General features: G+C 52.5%; 1 protein-coding gene across 4 annotated transcripts in view; it reads right to left on the bottom strand.

Annotated features, from left to right (window-relative positions):
* Positions 1 to 553: 553 nt before the first annotated feature.
* PODXL (podocalyxin like) overlaps positions 554 to 17,373 on the bottom strand; it is a 43,249-nt gene continuing 26,429 nt past the window's right edge. The window contains exons 2-9 of one of the 4 annotated variants that reach the window (XM_075516589.1): positions 14,199 to 15,086; positions 11,853 to 12,007; positions 11,001 to 11,066; positions 5,329 to 5,485; positions 4,366 to 4,427; positions 4,095 to 4,262; positions 2,363 to 2,419; positions 554 to 1,044 (exon numbers count right to left, since the gene is read on the bottom strand). In XM_075516589.1, coding sequence (XP_075372704.1) covers positions 850 to 1,044; positions 2,363 to 2,419; positions 4,095 to 4,262; positions 4,366 to 4,427; positions 5,329 to 5,485; positions 11,001 to 11,066; positions 11,853 to 12,007; positions 14,199 to 15,086 — 1,748 coding nt within the window. In that variant the 3' untranslated portion in view covers positions 554 to 849. The remainder of the gene's footprint in view (positions 1,045 to 2,362; positions 2,420 to 4,094; positions 4,263 to 4,365; positions 4,428 to 5,328; positions 5,486 to 11,000; positions 11,067 to 11,852; positions 12,008 to 14,198; positions 15,087 to 17,373) is intronic. The other 3 variants (XM_075516682.1, XM_075516753.1, XM_075516841.1) reach the window with 3 other exon arrangements.

Here is a 17,373-nt window from a genome sequence, read left to right as displayed (position 1 = left end):
CCTCTCCCTCCCCTTTGCATCAATACAAGAAGCTCCTGTGCCTCTCCTGGTCTCCAACCGGCTGCGGGATCCCTCCTGCAGCCCTTCGCGGCACAGCTGGCGGGGGCGCGGGACTGAGCATCGCTCGGCACTGCCGCATCCCCCCCGTCCAGCCGGGGCTGGGTGCGTTCCTTTGCCTCTGGCACAACGTGGGGCTCTTGTGCGTTTTAGCCGGCAGTTTATGGGGCGAGGATGGAAACTGGATTAAAAAGGAACAGGCTGTCCCAGTTTTTTCCGCTCGATACCTGGGCGTTTCATGTCGGGGAGGGCAGAGCGATGACTAAACCGTGTGGGCCAGAGGATTTTTCTCGCTCTAATTGCCAGGTGTTGGTTTGCTGTCGGGTGTTGTGCTCCCTCTCCCATCCTATTTACGTTTCTTTCTTTCTATTTTTTGAGTTGCTCGACAGCTGGAGGCTGCGGTTGGATGCGGGACAGGAGGGGACGCACTGGGAGGAGACACCAGCAGCTCTTCGGGAGCAAAGCCACCCCGTTCGCCCATGGCCGGTCAGGTCTGGCATGGTAGGTCCTGCTGAGCACCCGCGGGTGATGGAGGATGCTTGTCCAGATGCAGCCGCTATGGTGGCTTGTGTTGACAACGTGCCCCGGAGGTGTCCTCTCATGTCCCTTCTTCTTCCATCCTGCACCCCACGTGGTGGCATGAGGGGCCGTGATTAGTTCATTAAGGGATTTTCTAGGGTTTGTTGGGAATTTCGCCTTGTTTTGGAATTGTGTGCGTGTGTACGTAGGGATTATAGGTGGCATTTTTTTGGGGGTGGGGTGGTCGTTTTTTGCTTGATCGAGTTCTGTATCCTATAAATGCGTGTCCTCCTCTTCCTCCAGGTCTTCCTTCATGAGGGTGTCGAGAGGAACGATCCAGCTGTCTCCCAGCTCACCATTGAGGTTCACCTTCTTCTCCTGCATTTCAGAGGAGGTCTCCATCACCTCCAGCGTGGGGTTATCATGGTAGCCATTCTCCATCGTCTGCAGCTCCTCTGTCAGGCGCTGCTGCGAGGAAAGAAAACCCAGAAAACCTGGTGAAAAACAGCTCGGCCATGCTGTGCGTGCCACCTTGGGGCCGTCACCTCCCAGCCAGCCATGGCCGCTGCCCCGTATAGATGTATATAACTACATAGAGAAACTTTCACGGTGAGATTGAGGCTGGGGGCTGCAGTCAGTGCCAGTGCAGTGAGGGGATAGCATGGAGCTGGCGAGAGAGAGACTCTGCTAATGTGGGAGGGAGGAAAGAGCAGCCAGAGACATGTGGAAAACCTCCAGGAGCAGCTGCCAGCTTCAGCCTGGCCGTGGACCTGCAGCTCCTTCCCCTCGGGACCTCAGGAAGAGGCCGAGCATTGTTGCCGTACCCTGACCCTGCATCCCAACTCCTATCTCCCCAACTTGCCTCCGTTCTTCCTTTCCTTTTCTGTTCCCTTGTCCCTTTTTAGCTGCTTTATTGTTATTCTCCACCTCGACCTGGGGGGCAGCTCCCACCTTGCAGATGCTGCCAGCCCGTTTGCCCCTCATCCTGGAGCTCTCCGTGGAAACCAGGCAGGGAAAGAACAGCCCCTCCAGCCCCTTTTCCTTCAGCCATGCGTGGTTTTGGCTGATTCATGGATGAATCAGGCACTGCATCACCCTAGTGCTTGGGTACGTGGTACTCCAGGCTCCGACCCAGCCCTTCATCCCCTGGCAGACCCCCAGCCCATCCCAATTTTGCATTCACCATGGCAGCTCCTTCATCCCCATCTCCCGCCCCGGAGGGGTTCACCGGGGAGCTGCAGTCCTCGGTCAGCCCTTTTTTGGGGAGCGCAGGGCTCTCAGTAGGCACCCCTGTTAAAATCCGCCTGGATTTTCAGCTTGATTTATTACAGTGCTCCTAATAAATGTCAGGAGACAGGCGTGGGAGGGAATCCATGGAGAAGGAAAGGGATGGAGAAGTGAAACTGCAGGGCTTGGCGCTAGCAGGGGGGCTGCGAAGGCACTGCTGGGGCGTCCCCTGGGTTGCATGTGGCGGGGGGGATGCGGGCAGGGATGGCAGGATGCTTGAAAGCTGAGGAGGCACCTGGGCTCTCACAGGGGCTGTTTTCCCCCCATGGGGTTGCTGATACAACCCCCGGATGGATGGATGGATGCTCGGGCAGTGCTTTCTCCCCGCTGCAGCAAGGCACCCCCCCACTGTGCATTAAGGGGAAGGGGTCTTTAAAGCTGGGCTTTAGTAGGCTTTAGTCCTGTTAAAAGCTACTGAACCCTACCAAGCACCGGGCGTGAGAGCTGGGGGTGTTACGGATGCGGCGCCCACCCCTCCGATCCCTGTGTTGGAACTCACATTAAAGATCAGGGCCACATGTCCATCATCAAACCCGGGGAGATCAGGGTGGATGTGCTGGTTATTTCCAAGGTAAAACAACAGAAGGGTTTAAAAAGGGGGAGGGAGGGTTGGAGAAAAATAAAAATAAAAAAAAACTTTCAAGTCATTTTTGGAAATGAAGCAGGAGGAAAACAAAAGAAACCACCCAAAAACAACTCCAAAAAGGAGAAATGTGTTTGATTTCCTAAAAACCTATTGCAGTCGCTTGGAAAAAGATCTTTTCCCGTGCTCTGAGCAAGAGCTGTACCGAGGAACTGGCATCCCCAGCTTTGGTTTTGCTACCTTACCCTGTGGCTGGTGGGTATTTACCTCCAGAGCATCCAGCCAAGGCTGGTACCTGTTCCTCTGCACCATGTTACTTGAGGGACACGCATTCCCATTGCTAAAAATACCCTATTTCTATCTGTTTTCTGAACAATATGGGGCAAGAGTGTTACGCTGCTCCCTGTCCCTGCTGGGATGTTTTTCACCTTGACCAGGGAGATTTCAGCCAAGGGATGGCCCGGCTGCGAAACTCCGTAAGCTCCAAGGGGACCACAGCAGAGGTCAAATATCTATCAAGGTCTTGCATCCTCCCCCCTTCCCTCCCGAAAAATAAAAACAAGTCTGATGCCAGCATTGGTTTGCTCTTCCCTGCCTCCTGTGTTCATCTCCGATAGACTGCAAACATTTAAAGCACAGGCTGCCTTATCCCTCACCTTCACGCAGCTATGGGCACGTGGGGTCCTCTGGGAAGAAGGAGTTGGTTTTGGGGGAAATGACTCGAAGTAGGACCCAGGGGTTTGCTTCTCCATCGGGAGGGTGGTTTACCCTAATTGCATCATTTGGCCTAATTTTTTTTCCTCTTTCTGTTGCAGTCCCTTCTCCAGAGCTAAATCCTCAACAGGAGCAGCAGGGGCTGATGCAAACCTTGGGTACGTGGCAGAGCTCTCCCCATCAGTGCCGCAGGGCATGGGAACGGCCTGTCCTTGCAGGTGGATGCTACACTAAAATCACCCAGAATTGCTTCCGGAGATAAAAATTATATTAATTGTTTTCCCATGTCTGTTCTTCCTTAAATCCTGCTGCTGCTGCTCTGATATTTGGCCCTGGCCCAGCTCTCCTAAAGGTTGAGCCGTGCGGCGTAGGGCATCGATGCCCTCCTGCAGCCATCCTCCTGCTGTCCTCCCACCCTGCAAACAGCCGTGGGCTCCCCGCAGCCCCTGGCACCCCCGGGAAGGCATTGGGGTGATGCTGGGCACCCAACCCTGCTCCTCTACTCGTAAAAGTATTTTGAGAATTTCTGGGGGGAAGAGTGGGGGTCTAGATGTGTTTGGAGGGGAGTTTTGGGTTGAGAAAGCCTTTCTTGCTAAAATTATGACCCAAGGATGCTGCTCAGCTGCCCTGTGCCCTGGGTGGCAGCGGGGATGGGTGCTGCTTGTCGCTGTACCCCACCACCACCAGCCCCTCGTTTCCCTGGATTTCATCCTGGCTGTCCCCCCCCCGACACTCCCAAAGGGCAGCTCCTGCCCCTCCGGAGCATCCACAGCACTTGGGCACCCCTTGAGCAACACGCAAGGGTGGTGCCTGCTGGGCAAGCCAGGATGTCTCCACCAGCAAGAGATGGCAACATTGATGATCTTCATCTCCTGAAGATGCCTCTGGGACAAAAAGGTCTCGGGGTACCTGTCCCACCCCCCTCCCACCTTACCTGGTCCTTCTTTTGGGAGAAGCGCTGGTGGCAGCAGCCGTAGATGGCTGCGATCAGCAGCAGGGAGCCGGCCAGGGTGACAATGGTGATGATCAGGGGTGTGCTGAACTCATCGTTGATTATCATCTCCCTCTCCATTTTGTCATAGGTGATGTTGGCGATGCCAAGCTGCCACAGAAGGGATGGGTCAGGCCCCGAGGAGGGCTTCCTGTGCCACCCACCTTGGGGGACATCTGTGGGGAAGCTGCACTGTGCCTGGGGACCCACTTACCTCCTCTAACTTGTCCTTCTTCTCCTTCAGCTCCTCGAGGACTTTTTCAGGGTCTAAAGGGACTGGGGGAAGAAAGAGGCTGCAATGAGCACAGGGGTGGGGGAGGTAGGTTGTGCCACCATCTCCCTGTCAATGGGGTGACCCCCTTTCTGGAGGAGGTGGAAGGAGATATGCAGGCATGGAGCCAACCCTTGCAGATGCCTCCACAGCCAGACAAGGAGCCGGGACCTCTTCTCCTGGCAGGGGGACAGCCCTGGAGACCCCCAGTCCCCACCAGCCCCCAGCCCTGTGCTGTGCACACCCTGGTGGGGGTCTCCGCTTCGGTGGGCAAGTTGTGAGTGGGACCAGTGAGGAGCTGTAACCAGCTACTCCAGGCCATGCCGGAGCGGTGCAGGATTAGTCCCCAGGGCCCGGCTGCCCTGCCCATGGTCGGATGCTGGAGGCTGGACCCCTCATCCAGCCCCTGCCCTGATGACAAAGAGGAGGAGGATGGGGCTCAGTCCTTCCTCCCCCTGGCACTAAGCCAGCGTGATGCCTCCATCCTGCTGGTACTCCGGTGCTAAAGCAACGTTTGAGCACCCCTGGGCTGAGTGGGACTTCCCCAAAGGGCTCCGATGTGGGCAAGAAACTCCCCTCTGTGGTCCTTTGGGGAAGGATTTGAGCTGGCCACTGGGTTTTAACAACTTGGGAGGAATTTTTCCTCCTGGAGCCTGGTCCCTGCCTTGACTTATCATGGATGGGAGAGTGATCTGGTGCATTCATTGGGGAGCAAAGCTCATTTCTGGGGTCGTTTTGCTTCTCCCAAGCCTCTGCGATGGGGCAACCCAAGGAAAGGAGCCCCTTGGCCAAGCTCTAGCAGACCCCAAGGGCTCTGCCAAGCCTCAGGCTGCATCCCCGTGCCAGGGTCCCTGACACCAGTCCTATCCCACCCCCCTTGGAGCAGGATGGTGGGATCATACTCACGGTGCACGACCGCCCGCACGGCCCAGTGCTGGGAGCGGGGCTCGTGGGAAGTCAGCATCACCGTGCACGTTTCCCTGCTGGCGTTGAAAGCGTGCTGGCCTGTCGAGCACAAGCTCTCGAAGAAGGAGACGTTGATGCTGGCAGTCCTCCACTCGGCCTGCAGTGAGAGCAGGGGCTCAGCACCGTCCTCCTACCCGGGGACTGCTGAGGAGCATCCCGCCCCATCGCCAGGGATGCTGTTGTCCATCCCCGTCCCCATCCTCCCCCATCCCTTTGCACCGTCCAGCTGCCGCCGGCCCTCCCAGGGGACAGGAAAAGTTTAAAAGTAGTTTCTTTATGAAAGCCGAGCTCTTGGCTGCCATTCCTCACCGGAGCCCTGCGCCAGCGTTATCTGAGGGCCACAGCTTTTGGCGTTACAGGAATAGCAGGTCCCCAAGGGAAGCAGGGCGGGGGGACCGGGGGAGGCCGAGGGGCCGCAGCGGGAGCGGGATAGGGCTGTGCAACTCCCCGTGTGCCCCCACAGGCATCTGTGGCCCTCCCACCACCTGCATTTCTACCCTCTGTCCCCACCAACACGGGTCCCTGTCTTCCCTAGAGCTATCCCACGGCTCTGCGGAGGCAAAAGAAAGTGTTTTGCTTTTGGATAAACTGGAGCATCCCTGGAGGGGTTAGCCTGGATGGAGCCGGAGGGATGGTAGAGGGGTGGACGGAGCCCGCATCCCCTCTGAGATGCTCCTGAGGCTTTTTGCATCCTCTTGATGCTTCACAGCAGCTGGGAGCTCGCTAAGGTAGAGATGATGGCGCTCCTGCACGCACAGCTCCTGCGGGCGCAGATGCTGCCTGCGCAGGACCGCACGCACAGGTCCTATACGCAGAGATGCTGCGTGCGCAGGAGCTGTGTGCACGGGCCTTGCCTGCACAGGTCCTGCTTGCCTGCGCAGATCCTGCCTGCACAGATCCTTTGTGCGCAGACCTTGCTTGCATAGCTTCTGCACGCAGACGCTCTGCGTGCACAGGTCCTACGTGCAGAGATGCCGTACGTGCACCTCCCGCTTGCACACGTCGTGCGTGCGCAGGTCCTTCGTGCATAGATGCTACGTGCGCAAGGTCTTGCCTGCACAGGTCCTGCGTGCAAAAGTGCTCCATGCACACTGACACAAGGTGCCAGGCAGCACGTGCCCCGGCTGGGAAAGGCTCTGCTCCTACACCCCAAACCCTCCCCTCCCTCTGCAATACCATCCGTACCGGGTCCCGCTCGCACGGATGGCCAGCAGCATCCCGCTTACTCCACCGCAAGGACGGGAGCCGCCCAGCTGAGGAAGGCACCTAATCTCACCCCATCTTATCTAAATATTTGGGAAGCAGAGGTGGAGACAGGATGCATTTGCCGGAGCGGAAGACGGGTCCCAGGCACAGCGCGAGGGCGAGCTCAGCATCGTGAGGCCCTGGCCATCCCTGGGAACCGCCGCTGGCCCTCGCCTGTCCTTTCGCTTTGCATGGGGAGAAACTTCCCGCAGGCCCCTCCGCTGAGCCTGCGCCATCCCGGCCGCATCCCTGGGAAAGGAGCTGGGTGGGAAACCTGCCCGCAGCCCTGTGCCAGGGCAGCCCATGGGCAGCGAGACGAGACCTGGGCAAGGCACCATCCTCCAGGAAGCTCGTCCCCAGCGGGACAGGGAGGAGAGGGTTACGGCTTGGTCGGGGGGGTGTTTTTATCGTCTTCGGACGCTGGGTTGTGCTCCTACGCTTTAAATGTCCTGCAGTTTATCAATCCCTGCCTGGGCAGCACTTTCTGCATGAAAAGCCTCTCCGCTGCCTCCCTGCATCCTCCGTCCCCAGGTTTTGCCGTAGCTCTGCCTTTCCCCAGCCCTTAATAACCCACTTCTCCTCCTACCACTCCGCGGGGTAAAAAAAAAAAAAAAATCTTTAAAATGCTTTTTTTTTGGGTGGGAAGGGAAATCAGATGCGAGGCTAAAACCCAGCTGAGCACCGAACCACTTGGCTGCTGGATGGTGAGGGGTGCCTAAACCCCTTTAGAGGCTGAGCTGGAGGGATTTAGCCCTTCCAGGGTTGGAGACGGATGCGGTAAGGCTGCTGCAGCCGGCAGGGATGCCCCGGCAGCGGTGCCGTGGCCCCGGCAGCTCTCCCCTCCCGCCGCCGGAGCTGCTCGCGTTCCTTGGCTGGAGTTGACAGGCGCTGCCGAGAAGCTTGAATCCGGTTCCCACACTGGCGGGGACCTAAAACTAACATCCCCAAATGAGGTAACAGCACTTGAGTCAACAAACCGCCTCCGCCAGCTGGACGGGGCGAGAGGGACCGTGACCCTGCTCGGTGAGGCTGTCCTGCTGCCTGCTCCAGGGACCGTGCTGCTGTCCTCAGACCGGTGGGTGTAACACAGCAAATTCTCTCGGGCACCTGGGTGCAGGTCTAGGTAGTCCTGCTGTTGCTTTTGCATCCCCTGGCTGGAGCAGGCTCTGGTCCTCCTCAGCATCCTCTGACTTGCCATGCTGGGCGCATCTGCGTCCCAGCTGGGGACATGATGGAGGAGCCACGCTGGCCCCCTGGGAGGTGGCCACAGGGTTGTGTGGCTCAATCAGAGCCTGGGGGACACCAGCCACCTCTGACATGGTCACCTCTTGCTTCACCTCAGGCATTTTGGGGTTGGGATGAGGAACAGAGCAGCCATCCATCCATCAATCCATCCCAAGGCTGGAGCATCCCAAGCAGCCAAGGAGAACGCAGCTGAAGATACATTTGTGAGCCAGACCTTGGGAAAGTCATCCTATGTAATGTAAGGCATCGAGCTAATGATGAGCTTTGTTAGGAAACTCATTAAGATCCTGCTGTAATTAAAGGAAGGAGAAGGGGCAAAAGGGAGGGTGCAGGAACATGGACCAAGCTTCAGCACTGATTAAAAGCATCACCTGAAGAGGAAGGATGGTGGGAACCGACCAGCCCATAAAGTACCTTTGGTCCACAAAGTGGTACCAACCATGTATTTTGCTCTTTTTTTTAAGATTTACAGATCGAGGTGGTTTTTTATTCTTTTTCAATGTACTGCAGCTGGAGAAACTGAGGTGCAGCGGGGTGCAATGCCCGCAATTCCCAGGTTCGGTCCCAACCGTTTTGCTTGGGTGTCTGCATCGCCAGTGCTGCTCCATGAGCCCATCTCTGCGTGGGGGTGGGGAGGGGGGCCTGCATTGCCCTCTCCCCTGCCATGGGTGACCTGGGCACATCCCGCACCACGGGGCCCCCGCATTGCCCTCGATGCTTCCCCGGCTTCTCTCCGGAGCTGAGCTTTTAGTACAATGCCGCCCTGACTCTGGCTTGCTCTTGCAGACCAGGATTGGAGCCGTTTCTGGAACATTTCTCCTTATAGCGCGTACTTTCCTGTTTTCCCACGGGTTGTGAAATGCAAAGGATTTTTTTACTTTGCTGTCAAGATTTGGCTAGAGACTTGTTTACCGGGCCTACAAAGCAGGGAAACCAGATAGTGCCATTTCTCTGTTATCTGCTGGGCTTGGGAGGCATAAAATTTGTTGCAATTTTCAGGAATACGCCGAGTGGAAAGTTAACGGCAAGCGGGTGGGAGGTGTTTTGGCAGCCGAGGAGGGCGATGCTATAGGAGGATGCACCCTTGCAGTCTTTCTGCAGCTGTTTTGAGGTGTAATTGGCATTTTGTACTAACAGTGCTTCGGCTCGTTATTATGCCCAGAGGAATCTAAGGGAAACAGGGCGGCAGACTCGCTGGCTCGCCAGGTCCAGAGCTCCATCACCCAGCGGAGCAGGCGGAGAGGAGCAATGGATGATGCCAAGCTGTGATGTCCGCTCACCCCTTAGCTCACCAGCATATCACTGCGCACTGGCACTTCCCAGCTTTACCATCCTCGTTTCCAAAAAGACTCCCAGCACAGCTTCAGGGAAGCCACGGGGAGGACAGCAGCTCGGCACAGAACATGACTGCGCCCAGAAGGAGGAGGGAAGCATTAAACACCAGCGTGGTCATAAGTCGCCTGGGTGCTTTAGGCTCTGAAATTAGATTTTGTCAATTTAATGAAATATTTGTATGAATATATACATACAAATATTTGTATGTATATATAATATAATATATAATATAAAATTTGATGGGAAGCTTTCCCAGTGTGGACACAGCTGCAGTTTCAGACATTGCATGAAGCAGGGCAGGGGATGCTCTCAGAAGAGGCTGTCCTGCTGTGGCGTCTGGGCCACGGGCATCATGGTAACAAGGTCCCTTCTTGGAGTCATCCTCAATGTTAAGGACAGCATGGCTAAGAACATCATCATTTCTGCAGGTGTCCAGGCAAGGAGCATTTACACCCAGCAGCAGCCAAAGTAGGAAGGGGAGGACCATGAGATGGCAGCAGCCAAGTGCTTCCCCTCCTCCAGGAGCATGGTGGGTGCTACTGGGAGGTCCAAGCCCTCTCCAGGGCTGCCAAGGCAGGGCCACCACCAAGCCACAGGGAATTTCAAGAGCCGCTGTGGTCAGTAGGAGCGATCGTGCTTGTCTCAGCACGTATCTCAAGGGGTTTTATGAACACACCGTGGCTTCACTTTGCATCTCGCCAGCGTACGGTGAAGTCAAGAGTCAGTCCATTTCACAAATGGGACAGCAGAGGTTCATAAACCTGAGCAGCTTTCTGATGCTGTGCAGCATAAGCTGTGAGAAGGTCCCTGAAGTGCCAATTTCCCAATGCTTACACTGCCTTGGCAGTGCTGAGATCCAGAAACCAGAGCATTGTAATGCCAAAACCCACCCCTGAGCCCTACCCACAGCTCCGATAGATACAATCACGCTGTCAAGATCTCATCAGCCATGTGGTGTTGTCTCTTCCTCTTTGTCATAAACTTAAAACTTCAGCCTATTTAGAAGTTATCAATATATTGCATCTTCCTTATTACAGGAAACTCATAGTTTCCACAAGAATAAATTTGAAGGTGGGTATCCCTCAGAAAAGCCAGCAGACAGTACCCACCCACCAGAAGAAGGGGTCTTGGTGTATAGTCTTGGGTTGGGCTTGCCTTTCCCCAACCTTGGCACCACATTTTACTACTCCCTGGTCTTGCAGAGGGTCTGAAACAAATTAAATGGAGTTTTTTGCTCTCACTTTAGCGTTCTATGAGAGCTGATATAGCATTGAGGAGCATAGTGAGTCCCAAACTCCAGGCTGCTGTGCTTCCCAGTTGCTCTGCAGTTGGGTGCCACGCTACCCCAGCTGTGAGGTTGCAAGATCTCACCAAGTACACAACAACTGTAGAGGAACTCCACATTTTTTGCTTGGGTTTTGGGATGAACTTCTGGCCGCTCTGCAAAGGCAAAAAGCTTTCCCATTAGCCTTTGCAGAGGGAAAGTTTCACCCTCTAAAATTTCCCATTGCTCTTTTTCTGAGACCTGGGCGGGCTCAGCTGGTCCTTCTACTTGAAGAAGACCACATGGGCCTCTTCTCCTCCTGCCATATCCCCCACTGGGTGATACTGCTGAGTGTGGGTTTGCATTTACCATTTTACACCCCAAAAGTGGTTGCATCTTGTTTTGATGAATTTGCTTTCATCTCTGTAGGCTTGCATGCTCAGAGTACCACAGGTTAAAAGCGGATCTCCAACAGCAACACAGCTGCTAATCCTACATAGAAATCCCAAAGAGTGGTACTTACACAGGTTTTAGCTTCTTTCAGATATATGGTGGGCCAATTATTTTGCACCTGGTCTTTACAGATGACCTGGAAAGACAGAACAAAAGCAACTCTCAAATCATTGACATAGGTTGGAAGGACAGTTGGTCACCGATACAACAGACTGCCCCAAGCCAGGAGACATCCCAACCAAAGCTCTGATCCATTTTATGGAAACGAGACAGGCCCGGGAGCCCTTCACTCAACCCTTTATATGTGGAAAGGGTTTTCACAGCTAACTGACATGGTTGTCTGTGGGATGTTTGCTAATGCACTTCCCAAACCAGGCTTAGGATTTGCAGTATGGGGTAAAGCGGGAATTGGCTTGGGCAGTAGGAAGGTCCATGCCAGTGGGTCATGATGCAGTCCTGCCCTACAAAAGACGAGCATCTAGAAACAGGATTCTCAGCCCTTTAGTTATCCTGGCTTGTGTTTTGAGACCCCACTATGCTCCCAAACCATTTCCTCCTACTATCATCCATAAATGGTTGATGCTGAATCGTGGTCTTTGTCCTCTCATCATGTCCAAGTCTGCCCCAAGGCAGCTTCTGCTCTCCATAATGCTTCCCTCTCTCTTCCCAAATTTCACTTCTTCCTGTTCAGCACCCAGACCATAATCCCCTTCACCTCCATCCTTCGCATCTCTTCACTGGAAAGCTATGGGAGAAATGGGTTTAATCTAGAATTATTTTGCTGCCTCATGTTTTCCTAAAGCAGATCTCTCTGACACAGACACGCACAGCAGAAGGGCTACAGGCTTTACACGTACGTGGACGCCAGCTAAATTTAATAGACACGACTATGAAGTGCCCACCTTCCCGTAGGTGTCATTACCTCATTTTGGAAAGAAGCGTTAGGGTGCTGGTGGCCAGGACTGCTGCTCGCCGTCTGGTCCCCCGGGGCTGGGGCTGATGGCTGTGCACTGGCAGGGCTCTGGTCAGCACTTGTAGGTTTGGTTGACACAGATCCAGCGTCATGGCTTCTCTGGTCTGGGTCCCCAATGTACCGCAAAAAACAAGCAGACAGACACTGATACACTATAGAGGATACAGCTGACACAGGTCCGTTCGTGAGCAGCTGAAAATGAGTTTTCAGCTCTAGCCCTGCCTTGAAGCTCACTGTGTCAAAGCTTGGAGAGGTTTTGGGTCTCTTCTTTCTTTTTTATTTTTTTTTTAAATTAACTGTGATATGAAAACAAATATTATTGCGGATTGTATTTTCTGCTGCTGAAACCTATCAGACTATTCTGGAGAGATGAACCCAAAGGCTATGATAGCTGTGCGTTGGTAGCTGGGTAATCACTTAAAAAAAGGAGTATTGCTGGGTAAATGGGATGGCCCTCATTTCACTTTATCTGGGGTGTCATCCATGGAGGTTTCTACAACAGAGGTAGACTATCTAAGCTGGCTACCAGGATCTCCCAGTGAATGGAGTTAATTGTGCAATCCCACTGGCAACTGCAGCCACCTCCGTTAGGAGGGGATGAAATGCCGTAACCTCTGTTGACTGCATCTCCATCAGCTATGGAAGAAGCCCAGGATGACATGCTTAGAAGTAGTGCCTGGTACTGTCAGAGACAGCCTGGGGTGTCCTGCCTGCCTGCAACTCCAGAAGGGCACATACCCCACATCTACCAGCCCCATGCAGGTGTCTCAGATACCTGAGATCATCTCAGATGCCTTTGTTAAGGTCTGTAGCATCTTACAGTTCCTTGTGCAATGGGAGTAGTGCAAGGAACATAGCAGCCTCCTGACTCCCCACATCCTTTTGAAGAAATGGTTCTCCATCCCTGGGTTCCTAATTGATCCTTAAATGGTGACAAAGAGAATTAAAATGCCACATCCTGTTCACAGCCTGTTTGCTTTTGGGACTCCTGCCTCTTCCACAGAAAAGATGAGGGATATTTCTCTCCCAGACACATTCTGAAGGCTCCAGGAGATAATTAATTTCAAAGCCATCTGTTTCTCTTGCATTCTCTCACCTATTTATTAAATATAAAGGTTTTTTTTAAACCTCTTCATGCTCAATGCTTGAGGTCAAATTTGAATTAACATAATTTCATATATCATCCTTTAATGGAGAACAATCCTGTGGAGCAGGAGGGGAAAGAAACATCCTTCATGAAGACACACCCATTTCACCTCCTAATGCCTGCTAACATGCTCAAAAGATGACTTGGATGAAGCCAGTGAAGATGGTCTTGTATTAAGACCTTGGCCCATTTAGTGATGCTGACAGCGAGGAGGAGCTGGAAGGCTGAGGGGGAAGGAAATGTTTTTTTAAGTGGCTTCTGTACTGCAGGTAGCTGGAAACCTCCAGAGGAAGATAATGAAGAGCTTCAGTGTCATCACAGCTTTTATTCAGAGCCAGATGTGATCTGAACCCACAATCCCACCCAAGTCTGGAAGGCTCCATGGAGCTCTCACAGTCCCACAGTGTGCTTGCTTCCCCATAAATGCTACCAGACAAAACGCCAAAGGGGACCCTAGACTGCGGACACCAGGACACCTATGAACTAACATGGCTCTATAAAGCTCCAGAGGTCTACTGAAAACATATTAATGGTGTTCAACAAGATCCTAAACACCACGTGGACACTCATAATGCTGCTTAGACAGAAGTCAGCAGCCAAACGCCCCGCAGCAATGATGAATATCCTACCTAACTGCTTAGACTGTTTAGAGGTTGTAGACTCAGAGTTTAGCCACAAAATCTCCTTAGTCATCTAAAGCTTATTTTCTATGCATGCCCAGACAGCCTTCACTAAGCTGTCAGCCATACTAGGGATCTTCTACAGTCAGCATTCAGGGTGCTGTCAATCTGTTTCACCAGCTCTACAATGTCAGTCTCCACCTCCAAACTCATCGCTGCTGGCTCCCTTTTGCAGTCGCTGAAGATCGAGTCATTGCAGTTGATGGTGCTTCAAGCACAGTTTGGTCCATCTGAAAGCCGATGTCTACGCTTTGCCAGTTTGAATTTCACTAACTGCATTGACTTGATCTCCACCGATGACAACAGGGACCTAAACACCCAGTTGTCATGGAGACAACTATGCTGGAAAGTCCTAAAATGAGACAAAGTGATGACACCCCATAATGACAGGAGGTATTTAGGGTATCCAAAGGAAAAGAACAGAACAGCTTCCCAGCCCAAGAAATCAAGGTTCTCTTCTTCTGGTACCTGCTCCAAGAGTCGGTGTGGTGGCTGCCTCTGAGACCTTGTTGATGCTGCCAGGTGGTAAAGACAAAGATGCTTTACTAGTGGTGGGGGAGACGGATCCATCAAAAGGGGTAACAGAAGTGTCGATGCTTCCAGGTCTGGTGGAAGAGGCCAGTCCCTGGACTGGAGAACTGGGAGAAGAGTGAGGCTGCGGGGCAACAGATGTGGGAGAAGAAACACCATAGTCCTTGAGCCCAGGGGAAAGGCTGCTTGTTGGGACTCCAGTGCTTGCAGCAGTGCTGGTCAACTGGTCCGAAGGCTGGCTTCGCTGAGCATCCACGCTGGGAGAGGATGTGACAGCAATCCCTAAACCTCCTTGGGTGGCTGGAGAGCTGCTCGCATGAGCGGGGACAGGATTTGCAGCAGTGGTGGCTGCCGAGCTTCCCAAACTGTCTGGAGGGCTGGTCTTCTGCTGGGCCACGCTGGAGGTTGCAGCAGGGGTGGCTGTTGAGGATCCGGAGCTGGTTGAGGAGCTGACCTGCTGAGACAGGCCGGGCGATGTCGTGGAGGCAGGTGGTGGGTTTCTTATGTTGCTTGTGGGGGTGGTCCCTTGAACGGTGGCAGGTGACGTCACAGGGCTGGATGAGGTGTTTCTTGGGTTGCTTGTAGTGGTGGTCCCTTGAACAGTGGTGGGTGATATCACAGCGGTGGGCGGTGGGTTTCCCGGCTTGCTTGTAGGGGCGGCCCCTTGAACTGCGGCAGGTGACGTCATAGAGGTGGATGATGGGTTTTCTGAATTGTTTGTAGGGCTGGTCCCTTGCATCTTGCTGGTGTCTGTAGTAGTGGTGATCTGCCTATTTTCTCCTGGGTTTGCAGTAGTTGTGTTTGTGACATTCTGAGAGCTGACACCTAGGGAAAAGTAAAAAAAAGCCAAGATAAACTTTGAACTTCAGCAAACTACCCTTGGTTTCCACCCAGAACAGGTATTTGTAGAAATAAATGCTGACCAGAAACCATGAGTCATTCACTCAGGGCTTGTCTCATGCTCTCTAAACTCATACCAAATGCCACATTGTAGTATCACCGTGTCAAGCAGAAAGCAGAGCAGAGGAGGAGAAGTCAAACTCACAGGGGTTTGGAGGGTGAGCAGGAGGGCAAGACCTGCTGGTTCCCCGAAGGCAGGTCTCCCTCAGATGGGAGGTGCACCAGCTCCCATGCAGAGTCCTGCAAGTCATTCCCAAAATAAAGTATGTCCAGACCTTGTAAGGGAGTAGGCAAGGGATGTGCCGAATGCTGTTTGTCTAACCCCGTTACGAGGGTCTCTCACATCCCTGAAGTGGTGAGGAGCCTCAGATAAATAAGGTGACACTTCTGACCACTCTGAAAGTTACATTCTTTTTGCAAGCTCATGCTTTGTTTCTTTAATTGCTCACGTTTCAACTTAGGGGTTTTTTTTCCCTCCCAAACTCAGATAATTACTATAAAAACATCATAAAATAGGCACTCTCACTTGAATCCACAGAGTCAAACAATTGAGTGTGGTGAGACATGGGAGCAGGTTGCCCAGAGAAGCTGTGGATGCCCCATCCCTGGAAGTGTTCAAGGTCAGGTTGGATGGGGCTTTGAGCAACCTGGCCTAGTGGAAGATGGCCCTGCCCATGGCAGGGGGGTTGGACTAGACGATCTTCAAAGGTCCCTTCCAACCCAAACCGTTCTCTGATTCTATGAAAATTTGTACACACTGAAATTCCCAGTTAGGTGAACTGTGGAAACAATATTTATTCTACTTGCTCTGAAAGAATGGGTCAACACTGCACAGAGTTTGCAAGTAAATACAAAAAGCTTTTACTTAGAGCTGCATTATTTTAATTTTAAGGATGTTCAGTTTAGCTGCCCATTGCAAATATTATCACCAATCTACAATCACATACTTGTTTAGCTGATTATTTTACTATTCTGAAAAGCCTGAGAAAGTCACATAAAAATGTTTAAAGTCAGTGTTCACTTTCAAAGGAAAAATCTTAAAAAAAAAATCAAAGGATGCATTTAGGAAAAGGAGAAGCAAGCCAGGAAAATGAAGGGCTCCATCTACACGTACCATGCAAATCCTTAACACCACCTGAACCATGAAATTCCCATGTGTTTTTCCATGGTCTTTACCCTGCATTTGTGCATCACATAGAAATGCTACTTTCATCATGGCTTATTTGTTTTTAAGGAAATCCACAAAGTATTTCACTGCAAGTTGACATTACCAAAGTGGGAAAAAAGCTTGGTCTCAAAGCAAAGAGGATTGCCCATTGCTCAGTTATCTTACATTATCATACATAAGGATGTCTGCAGTTGGTTTCTGAAGAATACTTTAAATTTTCAAATTACGAAGCTGTTTCTCAGTGAGGCATGCAGCTGAAGGACAGCTTGCCTGACAAAATATTGCAACATCCCGCAATGCTAAAACGTGGTATATTCACTACTAGACTGGATATAAAAATTTGGGTCCATTTTTCTGTTTGTAACCACTGCAGGTGCTCCATTAATTGCCACGGAGATCGTTTCCCCCCAATGCACATGGTAACCACCAGCTCTGGGCTCTTGCTCAAATTCACCCCAGGAAAGGTTCAACCAATTTTTCACCTTTCAGGAGCCGCAGGCTGCACTGAGCCACTTGATCCGTGGATCTGTCTGGAGTCAAGACAACAACCTGATTTTGGAGGGGAGGGTGTGTGTCTTCCATTTGATGACTGTGCAGGGGGCTATGTTTTTGCCCCATGAGGCACTTGTGTATTTTTTCCAACCCTCCAAAACAGGAGTCACACATCCAAGGTTTGATCTTTAGCCATATCCTAATGCTCCTCTCCAGAGATCTCCTTCGTTCCTCTGTGCTGGCATACTGGCAAAGTAGTTTCTCTTCAGAGCCTGTTTATTAGCACTGGTTGTGCTTCAAAGATCTGATGAAAGCTTGAGCTTCTGAGATTCATGCTGCTGGGGAAATCTAACCCCACCACATCAGGACCTCAGGGGGGTGTGGAGGTTTATTTGAGATGGGACCTGGGGGGTGGGATTTGGGATGGGGAGGCTGCAACACTACATCTGCGGGATAAGAGCTTTTGTGGAGACAAGTCGTATTTCCTAGAGACCGACCACTGTCTGCAGGAGAAGAGGTAAGGAAGCAAAACACAGGCATGGACACCTAGCA

The sequence above is a fragment of the Mycteria americana genome, chromosome 1 (assembly GCF_035582795.1).
Source record: "Mycteria americana isolate JAX WOST 10 ecotype Jacksonville Zoo and Gardens chromosome 1, USCA_MyAme_1.0, whole genome shotgun sequence".
In the NCBI taxonomy this organism is placed as follows: domain Eukaryota; kingdom Metazoa; phylum Chordata; class Aves; order Ciconiiformes; family Ciconiidae; genus Mycteria; species Mycteria americana.
This window is presented reverse-complemented; position numbering and strand designations above follow the sequence as displayed.